The 21,459-nt window shown below is 42.1% G+C and overlaps 7 protein-coding genes across 12 annotated transcripts; 5 read left to right on the top strand and 2 right to left on the bottom strand.

Moving 5' to 3' along the window:
* Nucleotides 1–904: 904 nt before the first annotated feature.
* On the bottom strand, nt 905–2,474 carry LOC6546629 (transcription factor BTF3 homolog 4). Its single transcript, XM_001975809.3, has 2 exons — nt 2,352–2,474; nt 905–2,279 (listed from the first exon to the last, which is right to left on the bottom strand). The coding sequence occupies exon 2, from the start codon at nt 2,277–2,279 to the stop codon at nt 1,770–1,772; it is 510 nt and encodes a 169-aa protein (XP_001975845.1). The 5' UTR covers nt 2,352–2,474; the 3' UTR covers nt 905–1,769.
* A 559-nt stretch (nt 2,475–3,033) lies between these two features.
* LOC6546630 (protein shisa-5) lies at nt 3,034–12,184 on the top strand. Of its 5 annotated transcripts, XM_026980112.1 has the most exons (6): nt 3,034–3,078; nt 3,136–3,351; nt 3,411–3,554; nt 11,349–11,478; nt 11,537–11,608; nt 11,673–12,184. In XM_026980112.1, the coding sequence occupies exons 3-6, from the start codon at nt 3,452–3,454 to the stop codon at nt 11,824–11,826; spliced, it is 459 nt and encodes a 152-aa protein (XP_026835913.1). In that variant the 5' UTR covers nt 3,034–3,078; nt 3,136–3,351; nt 3,411–3,451; the 3' UTR covers nt 11,827–12,184. The 5 variants fall into 5 exon arrangements, with proteins under 5 accessions (XP_026835913.1, XP_026835912.1, XP_015012493.1 ...); XM_026980111.1 differs by having other exon boundaries at nt 3,045–3,351; nt 3,414–3,554; XM_015157007.2 differs by lacking the exons at nt 3,034–3,078; nt 3,136–3,351; nt 3,411–3,554 and adding an exon at nt 5,808–5,964.
* Nucleotides 12,185–12,619: 435 nt separating this feature from the next.
* LOC6546631 (venom allergen 5) lies at nt 12,620–13,615 on the top strand. Its single transcript, XM_001975811.3, has 3 exons — nt 12,620–12,792; nt 12,843–13,237; nt 13,298–13,615. The coding sequence occupies exons 1-3, from the start codon at nt 12,670–12,672 to the stop codon at nt 13,569–13,571; spliced, it is 792 nt and encodes a 263-aa protein (XP_001975847.1). The 5' UTR covers nt 12,620–12,669; the 3' UTR covers nt 13,572–13,615.
* Nucleotides 13,615–14,783, top strand: LOC6546632 (venom allergen 5). The gene is made up of 3 exons (XM_001975812.3): nt 13,615–13,786; nt 13,841–14,229; nt 14,408–14,783. Exons 1-3 carry the CDS (start codon nt 13,658–13,660, stop codon nt 14,706–14,708), a joined length of 819 nt encoding a protein of 272 aa, XP_001975848.2. The 5' UTR covers nt 13,615–13,657; the 3' UTR covers nt 14,709–14,783.
* Nucleotides 14,784–15,057: 274 nt separating this feature from the next.
* LOC6546633 (venom allergen 5.01) lies at nt 15,058–16,137 on the top strand. 2 transcript variants are annotated; one of them, XM_015157009.2, is made up of 3 exons: nt 15,058–15,209; nt 15,265–15,719; nt 15,784–16,137. In XM_015157009.2, the coding sequence occupies exons 1-3, from the start codon at nt 15,069–15,071 to the stop codon at nt 16,070–16,072; spliced, it is 885 nt and encodes a 294-aa protein (XP_015012495.1). In that variant the 5' UTR covers nt 15,058–15,068; the 3' UTR covers nt 16,073–16,137. The 2 variants fall into 2 exon arrangements, with proteins under 2 accessions (XP_015012495.1, XP_001975849.1); XM_001975813.3 differs by having other exon boundaries at nt 15,763–16,137.
* A 693-nt stretch (nt 16,138–16,830) lies between these two features.
* LOC6546634 (odorant receptor 49b) lies at nt 16,831–18,296 on the bottom strand. Its single transcript, XM_001975814.3, has 4 exons — nt 17,857–18,296; nt 17,401–17,783; nt 17,138–17,347; nt 16,831–17,029 (listed from the first exon to the last, which is right to left on the bottom strand). Exons 1-4 carry the CDS (start codon nt 18,287–18,289, stop codon nt 16,928–16,930), a joined length of 1,128 nt encoding a protein of 375 aa, XP_001975850.1. The 5' UTR covers nt 18,290–18,296; the 3' UTR covers nt 16,831–16,927.
* Nucleotides 18,297–19,048: 752 nt separating this feature from the next.
* On the top strand, nt 19,049–20,805 carry LOC6546642 (probable cytochrome P450 9h1). Its single transcript, XM_001975815.3, has 2 exons — nt 19,049–19,819; nt 19,945–20,805. Exons 1-2 carry the CDS (start codon nt 19,100–19,102, stop codon nt 20,779–20,781), a joined length of 1,557 nt encoding a protein of 518 aa, XP_001975851.1. The 5' UTR covers nt 19,049–19,099; the 3' UTR covers nt 20,782–20,805.
* The last annotated feature ends 654 nt before the right edge of the window (nt 20,806–21,459 follow it).

The raw sequence follows: 21,459 nt of genomic DNA, 5'->3' as shown, positions 1-21,459 counted from the left end.
TGAGCTATTTAAATCTTTAGATAATCTAGAGTTTTTAACATTAATATTATTTATAATTCATTTATTTATTGAAAACTATATTTTAAAGAAGTATTTCCGAAACGTTAGCGCATAATGCTTTATTTTGACATCAAAAATATTTTTAAATTCTTTTTTACATATAATTTATAAACGAAGTATTACGAATGCATGTATGTGTATAAAACAAGTTGGCAGGGCAACCGGCAAATTTAAATGGGCAAAAAATCAAAACAAAAACCAATTGGACACCTAATAAACATCAATTAAATTGACATATTTTCAACATTCAAATATGAGTTTTTTACTTCAAACGACCTCGCAACTGATAAAGCTACTAGCATTTGCATTAATCTTAATACGTTATAGGTCGTCAAAATGTGATAACAAACCGCAATCGCTTGTTTATGCATATACATGTAGTGTACGTAGAAACTTCAAGAAACTTTCCGGTTGAACTGGCCTAATCTCAATTTTAAGCCAATTTTAAGTTGAACGTGACTCATTTTCAAGATGTTCGGACCATATACCAAATATATACATATATATAAATTTTTTTGTCATGTACCGCATTCTATGACTTTCCCACCTTTGGATTCGGACAGATAATTCGTATGTTGCGAACAGGTCAGAGTTCCTTTCGAAGGAGGCTTCTGACCATCTGGATTTTAGACTTACTATTCCCAATGTCAACAAGTTTTCGACAGCCGCGTGTTTTGCGCCGCACCTCCCCTTTCCAACCACCTCAAAAACCTCACACAAGAGCGTTGCTATGCATACACACACAGGCCCACTCACACACATGTCGATTATGCAAGCAAAGAAAAAATAGGCATTAAACTATAAGAAATGCTGGAAATATGAATGGTTGGTCGTTGGTTTTTACAGCTCATTTAATGTAATGCATGTAATGAATGGTCTAAAACAAGAGTTTTTAAATAATAAAGTGTTTTCAACAATTTGGGTACATTGTTCTCGAATCGAAATTGTGGTCTCAGCTTGTTTACGTTCTCACTTGAGGATTTCACGAGGGCGGGGTTACATCGAAAAGTCGGAATTTGGGAAAAATCGGTAAGAGCTAGTGCTAAAAATATATTTCTCTGTCCTCGCGACCTGGCAATGAATTCTTCTGGAGTGTCTGCGTTGTTCCCCTAATCACCTCGTCTCAATTCTTCCGAAAACCGTATCATATACATATATACTATATAGTGTATTAAGAGAGCGCATATATCTATAGATACATCTGTGTTTTGTTCTTGGGGGAGGGCGGCAAAAATTAGACTGTGTGTGTTGTTTGGACTGCGGTTTTTTGGTTAAGGAAACGTGCTTTAATCGCTTTGGAAAATACATTTGTCGGTTCCAAACTATTACTATTAGATTAAGATTGAAGGGTTCCCTTAGTATGTTAAGTATAGTTATTATGCTTATGTGTTCTGTTCAGCGCTCACTCGGATGCCTTTATTTTTGTATTTTAGTATAGTGTGTAGCATGACCCCCAAAAAAGTGGCTGAAGGGAGCATGAAGGATGGCCCATCCAGGGCAGAAGCGCTGTCCGCAGTCCGGAGTGGATCCGTTTCCGATTTGGAACCGGAATGGGTAAGTGGTAGGTGTAATTCCGGCATCTGGGGTGTGGGTCCTGTCCTGTATGCCTGCCCCTTCGTCTTGCTCCCTGGCCCCGTATGTTTTGTATGTATGTTTTTGTGTTCGGTGTGTATGGTGTGATTTGCCCGGGTGGGCGGGGTTGGACCTGCCTAAGCGGAGGCCGCCACCTCACCGGACTTCTCCTCCTTTGTGCCGGCGATGGCCACCTCCTCAAAGTTCTCGACCAGATCGGGCACATCATCGTCACCGGCATCGGCGGCCGAAGAGCCGGCTGCGCCGCCGGCGCCGGTCTTGTTGGCAATATCCGTGGCCAGCTTCCTCAGTTGGTTGATGTCCTGAGGACCCAGTTGCGTCAGGATGCCGGGCACCATCTCGGTGATCGTCTTGTTCTCGCCATGACCCGTGATGGCGAACGTGTTCGTCGGCAGCGAGGCCTGAGCCTTCGGATTGTTGAAGTGGATGACGGTGCCATCGTTCTTGATGATGTTCACCTCCTCGATGCCGGGAATTGTGTTCACCGACAGCTTCTTAAGCGACGACTGCAGCTTCTTGTCGTCGGTGGCGGGCGTGGAGTGGACGATCTTCTTCTTGCGGCGGGGGGTGCCCTTGCCGCCAATGCGCACCTGCGCCTGCAACTTCTTCAGCTTCTCCGGGTTCATCTGTTCAATGGAGTACACACAATGGTCGCATCAGTAACACGCCAATCAAATGCCGCACATTCCAATACTCACTTTGATTTTACTATAATTTAGCACAGAGCCTTGCCAGAAAACACGTGCGCCCAGTCGTAGTCAAATGTCAAAAAGAAATCGCCATGATAAAAATGGCAAAAGAGGTATGTATATGTGAGTAGTACTGCTAGGCAGTACTAAACGTGAGTGTTGACTATCGATAGCTCACGAGGTGGCAACCACAGCGCGAAACTGAATTTAAATCAGTTTTCAATAATTTATATAGTGTATTTAGATGATTTTCAATAATTGATATAGTGTATTTAGATGATTTATAGCTTATTTTTGAAGAAGTAATAAGTTTACTGAATTTTTATAAGTTTTTTAGTTTTGTGTTTTATATATTTTAATATTTAATCTCCACTAAAGCCATTTAATCGAACCATTTTATATTATTAGGTGTCTTGTAGAATTTAAATGTATTTAAATTAAAATGGTGAACGTTTGTTGTAATTGTCTTATTTTAGTTCTATCGCTTGTAACCATATATTTTACTAAATACAAACATGCTTCAAAATATTTTATTTAAAATAAAACTACTGAAAATGACATAAATAAGTTTAATAAATATTTTGAATGTAAGTTTGCAATAAAGTTTTAAAAACATTTATTCCACATATCGTGAATTAATTTAGAATTTTTCAATTCCGATAGTATCGATTGCGGAGTTTGGTGTGCTAGCTATCGCCCACTTTGTATCGATTGCTCAATAAACACAGCCAACGCAGTGAGTGCTGCAAAACGTTTCAAACATTATTATCATGATAATTTGTATTATTTTCAGATTAACGTTGATAAGATATAGCTAATTCCAATCGGGCTTCAATAACGACCTGATAGTGTAGTTCAGTGATATTTAGGTGAATGACACGTGTGCTGCCAAAAAGCGGATAAATCTGATAAATAGACCGTGCATTTTGGTGCAATAACTGCAACAAGTGGGATTGTCGAATTAAAATATATTAGTGAAAGAGGAATAACTGCTAAATCCTTGTCAAACGTAAGTATCTACGATGTCTTATCATGAGTCATGCTTATTCAACATATTGGGCTTATCAGCAGTGGACGACTTTGAATTGGAGGATATAGACGATTTCGCCATGGATTTCTGGGGCATATTCATGTTCTTCCTGCTCACCTTCCTCATCATGAGTTGCTGCGGATATTGTTGCACCACCAGACGCCAGGGTGCCGTTCTGTCCAGTGAGTAACTGTGTATATATAGAAGTAGCAACCTATAAACCATTAATCAAATAAACCCCCTGATGAGTCATTCACACGCAAAAAAACACAAAGCATGCGGAGTTCAGCTCAAAAGATGAATTTTAGGCGTAAACCTGTATGTGTAAGATTATACGAATATCTATACCTATTCGTGTTTAGAGGTGATAATAATAATTCTGTCGATATACATATATGTATATAGCGAAAGATCTTCATAATGAAAAGATAGCTTTTGCAGTTTTTTGACTTTTGCCTCTCCACCGGTTCGTAAACAATATAAACAATGCTTACCCATAAACGCAACTTAATCAGCAAGGGCGAAGTAATTATTTAATTACGCTTATTTATATGACCGTATCTTATCTGAAACAATTGGTTGGTCTGTCCCTTTCTGGGCAGGATTTTCCCAATTTGTACCCATTTTCCACCATTAAATCGGTTTACTTTGCCTGCAGCTAGCTATAAAGTTATTTCCAATATCCCAACATTTAAGCAAAAATTCAAATGACTTATCTTCAGTAGCGCTTCGATAAGAAATTGATACAGTTTTATAGATAACCGCGACTGACAATTGTATCCATGTCATAGCTGAGTACCTCTTGCAGTATACCTCGAACTTTAAGACCGAACGGCTCGTTGAAGAAAAGTATCTGTTAAAAATGGTGTACATCTACTTTGATGTATGGTTTCCCATTACCATGGTGTTCTTTATACTTGTTTTAATACTGGTGCTTTTGCGAGTTCGTCGAGCCCGTCGACTTCGCATGGGAAACGCAACCGTGATCACCGCCGGTGAGGGAAAGACTTTAAATAGTATCTCTGGGATGTTCGATGGTCCTATCTTCGAATCTGGGAATCGCTCCAGACAGCCGAGCTAACAATATCTAATCATACCTACATATGTATAAGTGCTTCAAATCCAAGTCGCCATTTGCATCAAGCATATTGGTTATCAGCCTTATTTACAAATCATCAATGCTGTTCATCAAATCGAATCGTCTGGCCTTTTAAACATTTCCGACAATCTTATTATCTTATATTTGCAAGCGTTTGACGTCAAGTCTTATTTTTCTCTTCTTACCTTCGACAAAAACGTATTAAATTATATTTAGTGTTTTTCCAATTAGGTGATACGGTGCTGATTAGATGGCCGTAAATAATTTAGACCATGCTCCCAGAAACACCACTTCTCTTCAGCACGCAAAGAATTTGGTGTTTTTTTATAGACTGCATAATTCGTACTTGAATATTTTTTAGAATGTATATCTGATAACATTTGCACAACAATAAGAATTTAAGAAAAAATGAGTGGAACCCTTCCAAATATCTATAGATAAAATCTCAATATCTAGCACGATATTAGGAAATATTATAACTGTATAAAAACTTAATTTTTTTAGTAATAACTAAGGCAATTTACATTCACATCTTAATTGAAAATACGTATGACTGTTTCACAGATCTCAATCGTCCTAAGATTAGCTGTACTTATGACAAGCTCAGGATGATAAAATACTAAGATATGATTATTGTGTTTGTACTTGAGGCAGAGTTCAGCTTTCTTTGCTTCTGAATAAAAATCTTGGGTCCAACTGTTGACCTGTGAATTTCCTCAACGGCTGTATTGTTTACCATCGCAGATAATAATCGTTCGATAAGGGTAATTCAATTATTTGATAACCACTGACGTCAGGAAAGATCAGATTGGGAATTGTTCAATTGTAATCGCATCGTGTTGAGGATGCCCCAGAAGTAGTAAATTTCAGAATCGAAACCGAATTTTTCGTTTGATTGATGTTGACTATTGACGCAGGTTTCAAGCTGTAAATATTATGTCCACTTGAAATTTCTACGGTTTCCCCTCGATTCTATGCTAGCTTTTGGCGCCGATAGCAGGACTATATGGCCTTCTTAAGCCGATTAAACGGGCAGAGCGTCAATACCGACACAGCGATGGGTGCTAATCTTATCTTGCCTTTCAAACCAACATTTTAAACTGACTTCGGATCTGTGGGGATATGCAGACCGTCTGGACTCTTACAAAAGCTGGCGAGGAATCGAGTCCAGTTCGCAATTATCGTTGAACGTCTGCGCAATGAACAACACTGGGAACGCATCGCAATTTCGCATTACCGTGGCGTAGTTTCAACACCCATCGAACTATCCTAAAGACTGTCTGCCGATCGAATCTATTAGTTAGTAAACTCTTGTTGTTGAAGTAGTTCAAGTAAGATGCCGCATGTACCGGGCGACAAGGATCTGGAGATGTCCACTATCATCCTTTGCTCCATTTTCGCCGTGATCCTCTGCGGATTCCTGGCGCTGATAATAGGATCGGTGATCCGCAAAAGGAAACAGCAGCTGGCCGACAAGGGCGTGATCGAAGCAAGTTAGTATAGTCCGATGCAGAAGTCCTTTGTTGCTGTCCTGTGTCTTTCCGAGTTCTCAGATGTCGAAGTTACCTGTGTGTTGTTTTGTCCAAAATGATGAACAATCCATTTCCTTTTTTTTTTACATATTATATTCTATTATTTATTACCATTGCTGTAAAACTACTAAATCGCATAAACCACCTGCTTAATAAATTAGAGACATTTTAAGAAAATGAAGCGGATGTAACCGCAAGAAGTCGTTTTCAACATTGTTACGTGAGCTCAAGAAATATCATTGTTTTCCTTTTTCCGACCGTAGCTCTAAAAAAACTGAGACCACTGATAGGGAAATCATATACATATATATATCAAAAGTGGTTTTGAAGTCAAAGAAATTGTGAATGTATTGAAAATGTTGCCTATATTGGCCACTTTAATCGCAGTGCTCGCGATTTTATGTGTATTATACAGCATTTTTTAGTGCTATAGTCAATGCTCAAAGCGCAGGGTATGTATTTAATTTGGGAAAATTAATATTATTATCTTTGAGAAAAGAAACGCCAGGAAGTCAAAATGTTAGATTTTTACAATGGTGCATCAGAATAAAATCCAAGAAAGTATTTCATTTGTTTGTCCTTTTAATTGACAACACCATTTACCACCACTTAATGGTGAGCCCATGATACTTTCGAATAATTCAATAATCTTCAGTGTAATATTGTAGTTCCTAGTAGAAGTCATGGGAATGATTTACCAGTTCTTTTATTGAGAATTGGACTGTAATTCTGGCTTATTCGGATTAAATCATATATTTCGAAATCAAGCGCAAATTTCTTTCGTTTAATGAACAAAGTACTGTAAATCATTTCAGAACTTTTATTGTGTCCCATATCAAAGGTAGACGTAGAGCCAAACGAGTGGAATGACAAGTATATATGATCTTTATAGACCAGGTTATTTTGGCTTTGCTATTTTGTAATATTTTGGTTATGCCTAAAAGTACGCTGCAAAAATGTGCACATTGTTATTTGAGTCAAAGTAAGGGAATTCCTTTCATTTACGATAAAAAGCTTGGATTTGCTCTCAAAGAGTCAGTCTAAGGAGTTTTAAGCTTAGGCACAAGTTTTTTTCGTTCAGTTCATTTTTTGAGTTCGTTGCAGTCAAACGTATTTTGATAGAGATACATTTGGTGTATTACAAAATGCCACATAATGAAAATGAGTCGCTTACCAAAAATTATCTAGCAAGAATTTACAAGGCTATCATAATTTCATTTATGGTTTTTTTAATTTTATTCGCGTGGTTTTGGAAATGTTGTTGCGAATGCAAGAAGGAGCAGGAAGGTAAGAGACATTTCTCTTTTTTCTCTCTTTTTTCTCTTTTTTTCTCTTTTTTTTTCACCTACAAACCCACACAAGTAATTGCAGCTTCAGATAGCTTTCTTAGTCTGTAGGTTGCGCTTGCAGTGCCATCATGAATTTTCTTTTTGTGAATGTGTTCAAGCCAAATTCATATGAAGAGGACTTCAGTCTGGTCATAGTGTTTGCTGTTTTCATGTTGACCTTTTGTGTTGGGTGCATATGCATATGCCTTCGATTAAAAAGTGGAAAAGAAATTGAAAACTGTGATGGTTAGTAATCCTTTAATAATCCCTTATATCCCTTACAACATTGATTGTAAATTTCCTCTTAAAAAAGAGACACCGACTTTATAAGTCGGGAAAGTTAGTCTATATAGTAAGATAATTACTCATTTTAACAAGTATAGTGTAATGTAATAGCGTAAAACCCACGTTGAGTCACTTTGCTTACTCTTGGGCAATCGCAAAATGTAAATAGAGGTAAATCTAATATACCGGTAAACGTGTTTTTAAACCCGTTACTCGTAGAGTAAAAGGGTATACTAGATTCGTTGAAATGTATGTAACAGGCAGAAGGAAGCGTTTCCGGCCATTTAAAGTATATATGTATATTCTTCATCAGGATTACTAGCCGAGTCGATCTGGTCATGTCCGTCTGTCCGTTTTGCTATTTTTCATTTTGTTATTAGTCTTGTATATTTGTATCGATTTGCCACGCCCACTCTACCGCCCAAAACTGTCACGACCACACTTTTGAAAAAAATTTTTAATTTTTTCGAAAGTTTTACCGATATTCCAGAAAATGAAGAAACTTCTCGTTCGCACTTGCACTAGCTGATTAACGGGTATCTGATAGTCGGGGTACTTGTATTGTTATATTTTGGTTATGCTTAAAAGTAGACTGCAAAAATGTGCACATTGTTATTTGAGTCAAAGTAAGGGAATTCCATTTCATTTACGATAAAAAGCTTGGATTTGTTCTCAAAGAGTCAGTCTAATGAGATTCAAGCTTAAGCATAAGTTTTAAATCAGTTCGTTCAGTTCATTTTTTGAGTTCGTTGCATTCAAGCGTGTGTTCTAGAAAGAGATAAATATGAATAATTCCGAAAGGCCTGAACCGGGAGTGATGGTGGTAATAATAATAATCAAAGTAATATTTTTATATTGTTGTGTACGCTGGAGATGCTCCTTATGCAAGAAGGAGCAGGAAGGTATGAGACATTTTTAACTTATCTGTACGATAAGCCAACTTCTCTTATTTCTGCATCTATTAACCCACACAAATAGTTGCAGCTTCAGATAGCCTTCGGTTAAAAAGTGGAAAAGAAATTGAAAACTGTGATGTTTAGTAATCCATTATTAAGATATCGTTCTTATCACTGGTACTTATTTTTTAAATGTTACAATTCAATGACAGAAAATTTTGCTTAAAAAAGAGACACCCACTTAATAAATCGCGAAAGTTAGTCTATATAGTAAGATAATTACTCATTTTAACTCTTTCCCACATGCAAATAGAGGTAAATCTAAAATACTGGGGAACGTGTTTGTTTAATTTAATTAAGTAAACGATGATGTGATTTTAAAGTTTCTGCGATTCTTTTCCAAGCAGGATCATGTACAATTATAAATATTTAACAATGGGTATTACCCACAGTAAAGTGCTTGTGCTTCCTGCCAATTATATTTATGGTTGAAATATTCAAGTCATTGTCTGAAAAAAATATTAGATTGGGCGCGAATTGCTTTAAGTCGTCAACTGGATGTGAAGATTTTTTTGTAGGCAGTCCGATTTAATCTTAAATGTTATATGAAGTATTTAAAGAAATTGTATTTAGTTTCCCTCTAAAAACGATTTTAAGGCATTTCTTATCCAATATCTTAAACTTCAAAAAGTCGTGTGGTGAAATAGTCGGGCTATCTTGGTATTCAGAGATTTAGGACTTGGCTTGAAGTGGGTAATGACTATGTGTTATTATTATATTTGTGCAATATATACTGATAACACCGACCATGATTCTCTTCTATTTTGGATCCAATTTCCAAGTGTGCTACTAAATGGTAGGTTTACACCTAAACGCAAGCCAATAATTGGGTATTAGTGGCTAATGGTACCACAAAGGAATTGAGTGTTGACGTACATAGATCCCGAAATGCTGGGTAATTCAGAAAATGGTTATGATATCCATTTAGTTGGGTCGCAGCTCCTCACGATGAATGCCACCATATTGGATGTGTTTGAGGACATTTCCCAGCGACTCCACATAAACTGGACATTTCTGGCATTCGAAGGGGGCATCCTCACGGTTTTGGTGGCGCTTGTTGTGATATATGCCTTTACTCTTGCTCGAGACCTGGAGGACTTTCCATATTTGAACAATTAGTAAACATATATTCAACATGAACAACGAAACGCAGTACAGTTACTTGATGGAATCCCAGGGACGCTCTGTTGTGTTCATATCCGTTTTGCGAATAACCTTTAAAATATTCATCTTGACGTTGCTCGGCCTGGTTGCACTACATTGGAAGCGTCGTCAGGCTCTCGGTGATTTAAGTAAGTTATGATAATGGTTGAAAGTGTTGTTATCACTGATAAGTGCTATCTTTATGAGTGCGATTGCCCTTTCTTTGGCCATTACTGGCACTTTTTCGATTGCCAATACGGCGGCTTTAGTTTCGCGCTTTTGTTTAGTCTTTGTGCGCCGCTTATTCAGTCAGTATCAAAATCATGGATGATTCGGGCATCTACTGGATACTTTTCTTCACCTTCTCCGTATTTTTCATGACATCCGCGGCGATATTCATGACCCGTGGTCGAACCCGAAGAGCGGCACTCACCAAGGGTGCAGGTGTGTTTTTTTCGGGGATCTCCCTTTGACGTTATCGCCAATGAGCTAATGAGCCAATGAGCTTCCAATATCTTCCAGTTACACAAAAAACACAATGTCATGAGTCAGTTGAAACCGAGAACTCCATGTTGTAGCACCAGTTTAGTTTGCATAAAGTAATCTTCCCGATGGAGCCGTTTGTTATTCCCATCATAGCAGTCTCAGTCTTCATAGTGATTTCCTCGCTGATGTGCCTGAGCTTCTTTTGCATTGTCAAGAAGTTCAGATCCATGGGTAAATAGCTGCGATCGGAAAGAGTCATTAATGGTTTATGTAATTTTGAAGCTGTTTCGTACTGCCAAAACCAGTGATAAACAAAACAGAATTAGAGTACACCACCCGCTTATCGTATTGGCCATATAATCGGACATTGATTAGAAATGAGCCGAGTGTGTGGTTCTGTTTGAAATAGCCTTTGCAGTCTGCTCTGTGTTCGCCCGGAAAGCGATTGTGTTTTTTCGAGTAAAATCCCTTGACTAATCGAGGATGTGGGAGTTCTGGGTCGGATTATCTATAGCTTTTAGTATATTTTTCGTTACGTCCATCCTGGTTTGCATTCGACGGAAACAAAAAGCAGCGCGAAATGTTGGCTACACAATCAGTGAAGGCGCTGGTAATTACATTCACTGAACAAAGAAAATATTGACGAATACACCTAAAAAAATTGGCAGTGCCAAGAATCTTTTTGTTCCACATATTATTTGTCTAACTTTCAACTGCTGTGTTTTTATCTGCTTGTGATACTGAAAGTATTATACGTTTTATATATGTTTTTTTATATTAATTATAGTACAAAAAGTATTCAAAGTGTATGTTGCATAAATGTTTATTATGAACTGTTTCCATAGCGGAGTAAGATTAAAATGAATGAACTGCCCAAAATAACACAAAAAAAAAAAAAATTGAGATTAAATAAGCAAAATGTTCATTAAAAGTGGTCTTAAATTTGATGACGACTTACATTTATATAGATTAATATTATGGTGTATTTTTTTCCGAGTGCTGAAAGGGGAATTTTCGTTCACACTGATGAGTTTAATCAAAAGTAGGAGCTTATCGAATCTGCGATTCGCTATCGACGATGATTCAGAATTATTGGCCCAACTATTTTCCGTTTCTAATTTATTTTTTCCGTTCTTGCTCCTTGCAGCGCCCGTGGTGGTGACTTCCGCCACGCACACAGCTCCCGGCGGATATCCGGTCACACAGCTGCCTCCGCCAGGCTATCCGGCGGGCAATGCCTACGTAACTTCACCCTCGTACCCAACACAGAGCAGCGGGTAAGTACGGACCTACAGTGCACCCGGAAACTATGCCAATCTCCTCGTTTCCCCGCAGCAACGTGACTGTACAGATGCCCATGCCGATGCCCCACCAGAACCAGCAGCAAATGCCAATGCCGATGCCCGGGTAAGTGGAATCTAGAGCTCAAGCCAAGCGCAAATATTAATTGATATGCTCATATCTATTGCAGTGTGCACACTGTGGGGTATCCTCTGTACCCTGACGCCGGGGCTGCCAGCAGGAATCCTCCGCCGTATGACATGGCCATGGCTAATCCAGGACCCAGTGTTATGCCCGCCGGATATGAGAAGCAGGCTCCGTACAATCCCCACTTTGGCCAGTGAAATCCCAATGTGTACTGGATCCCGGATCCCCTTTCTTTCTCAATATAACTTTTTTACTCAGCTAAACATTTTACTATCCATTTATCCTTTCATTATATAATTCCAAACTCGTGGGAAAAAACCAAAGTGAATGCGATCGCACAACGAGCCATTTATGTATTCCTTGTGATGTTTGTAAATTGTACATATAACTTAAGAGCAACGTATTATTTATACATCTACTTTAAGCAAATCCAAAAGGAAAACAAAACTGAACTACATGAAGTGTTAATTGTAATAAACCAGTGAAGTGCACATCAAATACAACTGCAGCATATTTGTTTCGATGTGCACTTTCACGAAATCACAAAACAAGAAATGCAAACATGCTTTCAATTATTTCTGCTCTCCGATGTTTTTGGCAATGAAGGAACAGTGGTATAGTGGATTTCTAAAGATTACTGGTGGACTTACATTGCTATTGCTGCCACCCACAGTTTTTTCATTTATCGATTAAGTATGCTGAATTATGTTTTTTGCTATTACCTTATTTCGCCTCTGGTCAAATCGATTGTGAGCCACTCAGTTTTAAAACCGACTTTGACTAGTCATGCGAAATTCCAATTTATTACTTTTTAATATGCTTAATCTTACATATGTTTTTCCTTATATCGTGCAATGACAGTCGAGCTATTTGGATTCCTGGTTGAAAATGGCTACTGCTGGAAATATAAGTAGTAATAGGTTTATATGCTAAAGCATTGTCATGCTGCATTCAGGCAGTTCAAATGGATTTTCCGCTGTATAGATAGACAAGTGTTTTGGAAAATATTTTTGTATTTTGACTCCAAAAATCGGCACCAGATGTTGTTCCTTCTATCACTCCTTACATTAGTCCTTATCAGTGAGGAGGCGTTATCTACGGATTATTGCAACAAGGATCTGTGTCTGCCAGAGATAACGCATATCGCTTGCCGCAATTATGGGGTAAGTTGGAGTTCTCATTAAGTTGCATAGTAACTATCTGAGATTCGCAGGACTTTGATGAGAGCTGTGGCAGTGGAGCGGTCATCATGAAGTTCCCCATGCATCTGCGTGCCCACCTGCTGGCCGTCCTAAACGATTTTCGAAATACTGTGGCCAAGGGCCAGTATCCGTCCTTGCGTCCGGCTGCTCGGATGGCAACACTCCGCTGGCACGAGGAGCTGGCCGGATTGGCCAAGTTTGCCCTGAGACGTTGTGACTATATCGACGACTACTGCAGCAATACGGAAGAGTTCAGATATGTGTCGTATATATATGGCAGTACCAAGTGGTTGCAACGGGAGAAGGACCCCGTATCCGTTTTGGACTTTGTGTTGCAGTTTTGGATGGATGATGTCAAGGGCTGCACAATGGCCAACATCAATGGCGAGAAACCGGCCAAAGATGGGTGAGAGGCAGTCAGTCCCAAGTCCCAAGTGGAAAATGTATATCTGAACCATGATTGCAGGCAGTGCCGCGGCTACTTCACCCAGCTGGTCCAAGATTTGACCGCCCATGTCGGCTGTGCCATGATGCTGCGAAGGAGCCACACAAGCGGACTCTATCAGTACGGAGTCCTTTGTCAATTTTCACGCGGAAAGATCGCCAATGAGCTGGTTTACCGGGCAAGTGCTCATCCGGGAAATCGCTGCTATGCGGGAACCCACTCCATTTATGAGGCGCTCTGCGCACCCGAGGAGCATGTTAATCCAAATGCCCTGCAATTGGGCGAGCTTAATTGATTCGGTCATGGTGCATTTAATAAATGTAGCCCTTAAGATAGCTCCACAGTTTAGTTGAATTGCTTTTGCCACGCTGACTGGTCGAGATGCAGATGTGGTATCCGTACCTATTACTGATAACGCTAACTGGGACCTTGTCCACAAAAGTTGATCCCCATTGTAGACCCAATCTCTGCATGAATTCGGAAGTCCATGTGGGCTGCTTTCAACCCAAGGTAGTAGCTCCCCCCGCACTCGAGATTGTAGCGGCTTAACTATAGTTTCTGCAGGCAATAGCCGACCAATGCGGGAAAAACAACCTTTTCCTCAACGTTAATGGAGTGTTGAAGGCCGGCATACTCAGCAGGATCAACATGTTGCGCAACTATGTGGCCAGTGGAGTGGGCAACTATTCGGTAGCCGCTCGCATGCCGACGATGGTCTGGGATTTCGAACTGCAGCGGCTGGCCGATCGCCAAGTTCGCCAATGCGATGAGACGGGAAAGTTTTGCGCCAATACCGAGAAGTATCATTATGTGGCAACCACCGAAATCCGTAGCATGATGAGGCGAACCAACAGCCTGAAACATGAGGTTCTGAGTAAAATGCTGCCGGAGATGTTCCTGGATATCATGGGATGCGTGAGGAATGGTCAGAAAATAGAGCCTATAAGAGAAGGGTAAGTGACGTAAAACGCCACCTATTAGTTAGTTTGATTACTTTTAAATACATGTCAGTGGGCTTAATCTTAATTTCTATATATTAACAGCTATATTTAGCAACTCAGACGATATTGATGTACTACAACAAGAAAATTGTGTGCTAGAGATAATAAGTTTTGTTCGCTTTTACTGCAGAACCTGTGTGGGCCACTATTTGCCGCTGATTCAGGACCATGGTTCTCGAATGGGATGTGGACTTCGTGTGAAGGGTAGGACTAATGAAAAGTCAAATGTCATCCTGCTCTGCCACTTCTCGCGGGCCAGCGTGAACAACCTGGTGCCGTACGAGGAGGGCCACATTCCTGGCGAGAAGTGCGTCACTGGGCCGAGTCAGATGTACCAGTTCCTGTGCAGCGAGGAAGAGATCGTGGATGCCAACAGCATGCTGGTGCAATCGAAGATGCCGCCCGGCGACAAAGTGGTACAAGACATTTAGGTGTGCACTTAAAGATACTTATGCACTTCATATTCACATGCATACTATTCATAAAATAAAAACCTATAAGATCGATGAGACTAATGGGAGAAATAATTTCAAAATATTAGATTTTTACGAATTTAGGGAAGTAAGTTTAAAGCAGTGAGCCTATGCGAAATACTAAAAAGCATTTCATTATTTTTCTGTGTACCAAAGTGTGCCTAATAGTGGGGCCCAACTAATTGGCTAACTGATTGGGGGTCAGTAAATGGTCGCAATTGATAGCGCCGCTTGATCGATAATCGATTTGGCGCCTTCGAACTCTATAAGAGGCAGCCTCGGGTGGCCGGAGCTGGCTAAACTGGCTGTCTCGTCGAGATGTTGGACACCAAGTGGCCGCCGCTGTTGCTGCTGCTGCTGCTGATGATGCTCCTGGGCCAGCAGCTCCAGGCCTTCGACTACTGCGATCCGACCCTCTGTCCCGGACCCGAGAGGCACATAGCCTGCAACAATTTCGGGGTAAGATGAGTCTAATGGCCAGCGGGAGCACGTCGCTGATGACTGATTCCTTTAGGGGCTGGCCGACATCTGCAGTCCGGATGCCCACATTGTGCGGATCACGACGGCTCGTCGCAACATGATCCTCAACGAGCTGAACGAGTACCGCGATCGGATAGCGAGGGGCGACCTAATGGGCTTCAGTCCGGCCACGCGGATGGCCACGTTGCAGTGGGATCAGGAGCTGGCCAGTTTTGCGGAGCTCAATGTGAAACGATGTGCCCTGGTCAACGACCATTGCCGCAATAGCGAGCAGTTCCGCAACGTGGCCCAGGTGGTGGCCGAGGGCGGCTGGCAGGGAGATCCCTTGCCGCCAGGCCCACCCAACGGCAGTTCCAATCCGGACGCACCAATCCCGGTGGAATACCACACGGAAGATGAGGTGATCAAGGCCACGCTGGAGCAGATGTTCGCCGAGTACAAGGAGTGCAGCATGCGGGATATTATAGCTTTTAGTCCGCCCAACAACAGGTAGGTGGGAGGTCCCTGGATTAAGTATTGCTCACCTGACCAGAATTCTCCGCTTGCGCGTCAGCAAGTGCATTGCCTACTTCACACAGCTCGTCCGGGATAGCACCACCCACGTGGGCTGCGGCATTCTCCGGCAGACGAAGAACACCACCAACGAGGCCGGCCAGTCGCTGCCCAGTGTCCACCAGTACATGACCTGCAACTTTGTCCGGACAAACGATGTGAATGCCCCGGTCTACCAGAGCGGCGATCGCCCGGCCACCGAGTGCCGCAGCGGGCGGAATCAGGCCTTCATCAACCTGTGCTCCGTCAACGAGATCTACGACTCCTCCAACCTGGGAGGCCTCTTCTGAAGTGGCGAGCTCTGCGATTCCAAGGCCAATTACTAACATTAATAAAAATGAAAGGACTTTATTGATGCCTCAGTTATATTTAGTGTGCAGTCAGATTCATGATATAATGAGTTAGTTAGAAAAGAACATTGAGTAAAGATGGCAAGAAGTTGTGTGTATTGTTCAATAAGCGATCTAGCATTGAGAGGAAACTTTTGTTTGCTCCACAAGTTCTTATTGTCGAATTAGAACTTCCTTTTTGTTTGTTTTATTCGTTTTACAGCCGAGATTGAAAGTTCAGCCAGTAGAATCGCACCTTAATTCCATCACCATTATTATAATGAACCGGATTCCCCCGACGTCGCTCACCAGCGACGTGTCATTCAAATTGAAATGTGTTTTCCCCGCTCCGCTTTGGCATCCTGCATTCTGCATCCTGCATCCTGCATCCTGCAGTATCCCTGTTTTCGCACCTCGGCGACTGCCAGTCAAAGTCAGCGGACGCAAAAAGTTCGTTGACAACTTTAGCAAACAAATTTTTTTTATCGCGCACAGGCCACACTTCGCTTCTTTTTTGCATTTGATTTCAGTTATTTTTTTAAATTCGTTTTTCATTGTTGGGAAAGTGAAAAAATGGCGAACGCAGCGTGAAATACGCAGCAACCGCAAATAGTGCGCACTGAAAAAATACAAGAAATAAAATGGGCGTATTTCCAACTAAATACGAATGACTATTTTTCTTTTTACCAATGATTTATTCAATTGTAAAATGTGCTCGATTGTGTCCAGAGTTAATGGTAAATCGTATCGTGAGATTCTGTGCATGTGCAGTATGTAAGCTATTTAATAAAATATTTCAGTTTGATCCTTGCTCGTTCATCCGTACACTCGCTTGAGAACCGTAAAAAATGTGTAGGTTGTGTTCAGTAGATTTTGGAAAAGCTCCAAGGTAATGGGGCGTATGTTGCCCAGGAGTATCTGGAATTTTAAATTACCAGCGGATAATTAAGAAAAGTCTGTGCACAAAGTTTTCACCGAACTCAAAACAATGGGTGTTTTTCAAGGATTAATGTAAGCAGGACTTACCGAAGCTGGCCGCTGGGCCCTCATCATCATGAAGAGGATGTTTTTGCGCAGTGGAACATCGAAGGTGAACCACTCCGTTTCGTAGGCTGCGGTGGCCACGGCCAGATTCTGTTCCCTGAGCTCATTTGCATACCAGTAGAGGGCCAGTATTTGGGCCAGTATCATGTTAATGTACATGCAAACAATTATCAGCTGACTGGTGCCGCTGACCTATGGCACAAATGGCAGATACATTAGGTTCCCTTTTGTGGAGATCTACTCACGATAATCAGCATAAAGAGCAGCGCACAGAGCAGCGCCGAAAAGGCCATCAGTTCGAAGAGGAACATCATGGTGGTCAGCTCGTTGATGTGATCCATGTACTCGATAATGCTCTGCTGGTATCGGATGCAGGCTATGATCTCCTCCTTCAGATCCTGGGGGTCGCGGTCACCGCACGGATACTTCAGCGCCACCTGTCGGAGGCGATGCTGCAGAGCCTTGCACCTCACAATGCCGAACATAATCAAGCCCACCACCAGACTGGTGTACGGGATGTACATGCAACAGCCCATCGGGGTGATGAGCATCTGAAAGACGTACCACATCTCGTAGTACGGACTCTCGTACTCATTCAGACCAGGTATCCTACTGCCAAATGGCAGCACTGACAGAATAAAGGGGTAGTATGATTGGGAATTTAGATAATGTTGTATCCTTTTAAGCAGCAACCAACTCACCTCTTTCGCTTGAGGCCAATGGGTACAGACCAAACCCCATGGACGTGAGCATGCCGAAGAACAGATTGCCCCTAGCCATCAATTTTCCCACCTTGTTCACCTGGCCCAATATTTCCGATATATACGAATCGTTCAGATCCAGCAGATCGTAATACGCCTCGGTTAGTTTCTGGATTAGGGCCAAATATCTGTCGTGATCGGCCAGCAAGAGATAAGCCCGCAGCACCGTATTGATCCAAAGAACGAGCATATACGAGTTGCGAATTATCCCGGTTAGTCCTTCATTGGTACTCAACATGTACACGATTTGGGTGAAGATGTGGAATGAGGCCAGGCCGATGCACACATAACGCCTCAGGTTTTTGTCATATAGCAGGGCCCAGAATCGCAGTATCTTGATGTTCATGTAGATTAGCTGAATGTCTTCGAACATGGCTCTTAACTTGAGTGGGTATTCTGAGCCATCCTGGTAGTGCTTCAACCTTTTATAGGATTCTTGTGGGAACAACTCAGCGGGTATTACACTTTTTAGGAGTCTGTTGCGTGCTGAAATAGCATATCTAACATAATAAAATGCAATAAATATTATGTTTACATTTCCAACGCTACTCTCTTATTTTATTATTAAAACCAGATCAAAGCATTGTGATTTATTTACTCGCATTTAATGGTATTACGGGTATTTAGGGTATTAACATTTTCCTACAGAAATCGCAATTTTTGAAGGACACGGCTTGCATGGACTCCCAGCTGGTCTCATTTGGTTGCATTTTCTGCCTAAATTGCCAATGATTTTGCAAAATTTTCGCCATTGTAGCATTTATTTGCTGCATTCCATGGGCCACATATTGATTTCTTTTCAAATTATGAGTGAATGAGGGGTGGAGCATTTATCGGACGCCATTTATCCGGATTATAGCACTTCAATTTATTTTTTATTCAGCAAATTTCAAAGGCAACTCCGATTGGCAATTCTGCTAATGCGTTCTGCTGATAACGCGACTGCACTTTGTCACTCAATAACGAAAGGCTAATTAGCATATCAACTCAATTATGTTTACACCTAGATAGTGCCTATCGATTTGAGATAGTAAAAACCCTATAAGTGATCGCTCGATAACGAAAAGCAGCTTTTTTGAAAGCTTTTTCAAGCTTTGTTGAGAGGGCAGCACATTCTACGTGAAATCAGTTGTGTTTCAGCTCTCGAGATCTGCGGTTCAATTAGGCGTTCACCTATGACATCATGGATCAGTGGATGGTAGCACTCGCTCTGCTTATAACAGTGCTCGTTTTGCTCTACAAGTGGTCGGTGGCCACATATGGTGTGCTCAGTGCCAGGGGCGTGGCACATGAAAAGCCATGGCCCCTAATTGGAAATATTCCTATGAAGGGCATGATCGGTGGCTTGCCCGTCCTAAAGAAAATGATCGAAATGCATGCGAAGCACTCGGGCTGCCCGGTATATGGTATCTATGCCCTTCGAGATGCCGTGTTCTTCGTCCGCGATCCCGAGCTCATCAAGCTCATTGGCATCAAGGAGTTCGACCACTTCGTGAACCACAATAGCATGCACCACAATATGCAGGAGTCGATACTCTCGAAAAGTCTGATTTCGCTGCGGGATGGGCGATGGAAGGAGATGCGCAGTATCCTGACACCCGCATTTACCGGGAGCAAAATGCGGATAATGTACGACCTGATACAATCGTGCAGCGAGGAGGGTGTCATCCACATGCGGGAGCAGTTGGAGCTGTCCCAGGACGCGAGCATCGAGCTGGAAATGAAGGATTACTTTACGCGTTTCGCCAACGATGTGATTGCTACGGTGGCCTTCGGCATCAGCATCAACTCGTTCAGGCGCAAAGATAACGAGTTCTTCCGCATCGGACAGGCCATGTCCAGGATTGGCGCCTGGTCGGTGGTGAAGGCCATGCTCTACGCCCTCTTTCCACGTCTGATGAAGGTAGCTATTGTCCCAATTTGTGCCCCCTATTGTCGGTAGGGATACAAGGTGTCAGCCGATGGATACAATTTCCGGCTATAATGTTATTTTATTTATTGACCCATGCTCGTGTGCGCTTCCTTCAGGTTCTGCGCATCCAGGTGCTGGACGCCAAGAACATTGACTACTTCAGCAGCCTGGTCACCGCGGCGATGAGGTACCGGCATGAGCACAAAGTGGTGAGGCCGGATATGATCCACCTGCTGATGGAGGCCAAGCAGCAGAGGCTGGCCGATCCGAAGGATAAGTCGAAGGATGCACAATACTATGCCCGGCTCACCGACGATGACCTGTTGGCGCAGTGCCTGCTGTTCTTCTTTGCCGGCTTTGAGATTATCTCGGCGTCCTTGTGCTTCCTCACCCATGAGCTCTGTCTGAATCCCGTCGTGCAGGACAGGCTGTATGCGGAGGTCCTTGCTGTGCACCAAGAGCTGAAGGGCCAACCTCTGACCTATGACAAGCTGACCAAGATGAAGTACCTGGACATGGTGGTACTAGAAGCTCTGCGCAAGTGGCCACCATCCATTTCCACCGATCGTGAGTGCAGTCAGGATATAGATTTGTTCAGTGAAAGCGGCCAGAAGTTGTTCTCCGCCCGAAAGGGCGATGTCCTGCAAATACCCATATTTTCGCTCCATCACGATCCCGAGAACTACGAGGATCCGGAGCTCTTCGATCCGGAGCGATTCGCCGAGGGTCATGCTGCAGAGTCGCGCATTTATCTGCCCTTTGGAGTGGGTCCTCGCAACTGCATTGGCAATCGGATGGCCCTAATGGAGATCAAGTCAATGGTGTACCAATTGCTTTTAAACTTCAAGCTGTTGCCAGCAGAAAGGACGCCCCGCGATTTGCTGAACGATTTAAGGGGTCATAGCCTGAAGCCGAAGTATGGCTTTTGGCTGAAGTTTGAGGCACGTCAATAAAGTCTTATGCATCTAGCCAACTAATCGACTGTGGTTTTTCAATTAAAACTTGTATGCAATCGTTCATTAATCAACTGGCTGGATGTTGTAATTAATTTAAGGAGAGCGTCTTAAGTGAATCGGGAATTGAAAAGAAATCTGGCGAAGAAGTGCTGGTGACAAGCGCTGGATGGAAAAACTGGCTCGCTGGTTGTCCGGTCCACTGACGGCGGAAAAACCAAAACTCCGGGAAATCGGGAGCAGCTGAGGGGCCAAAAGTTTTTGACATTCTCGTTATTTATGTGCTTTGAGGGTATTTAGGCAAAAGTTTTTCGGCCCGCCTAAGCAGTTAATACGATATTGATTTATTCGCAAGTCAACAGCTGTGAGATAATAAATATTATGCAGCTCAAATACATATTTGAAATCTTGCGACTTGTTGTCCAGGGCCAAACTTTCTGTTTTGATTCCCAGATTTGATTTATAAAGCGGCCAGCGATTAAGCTTTGATCCACCCAGACTTTTGGCCAACTTTTATGAGCTTAAAGTTGCTGGGTGGCACATTGCCTAGGGAGAAGTGGCTCAGTGACTTTCCCTCTCGAGGGTAACAACAAAAGTTGGACAGGCGCGGGAAAGTCAAAGTTTTTCTTTGCGTTTTGCATTTTTGCCGCGCTGGATAATTATTTTCCTTGCCACTGA

This window comes from Drosophila erecta, unplaced genomic scaffold (genome assembly GCF_003286155.1).
Source record: "Drosophila erecta strain 14021-0224.00,06,07 unplaced genomic scaffold, DereRS2 tig00000092-arrow-pilon, whole genome shotgun sequence".
Taxonomy (NCBI): domain Eukaryota; kingdom Metazoa; phylum Arthropoda; class Insecta; order Diptera; family Drosophilidae; genus Drosophila; species Drosophila erecta.
Note: the sequence above shows the minus strand (reverse complement) of the source record. Positions and strands in the feature narration are given on the sequence as shown.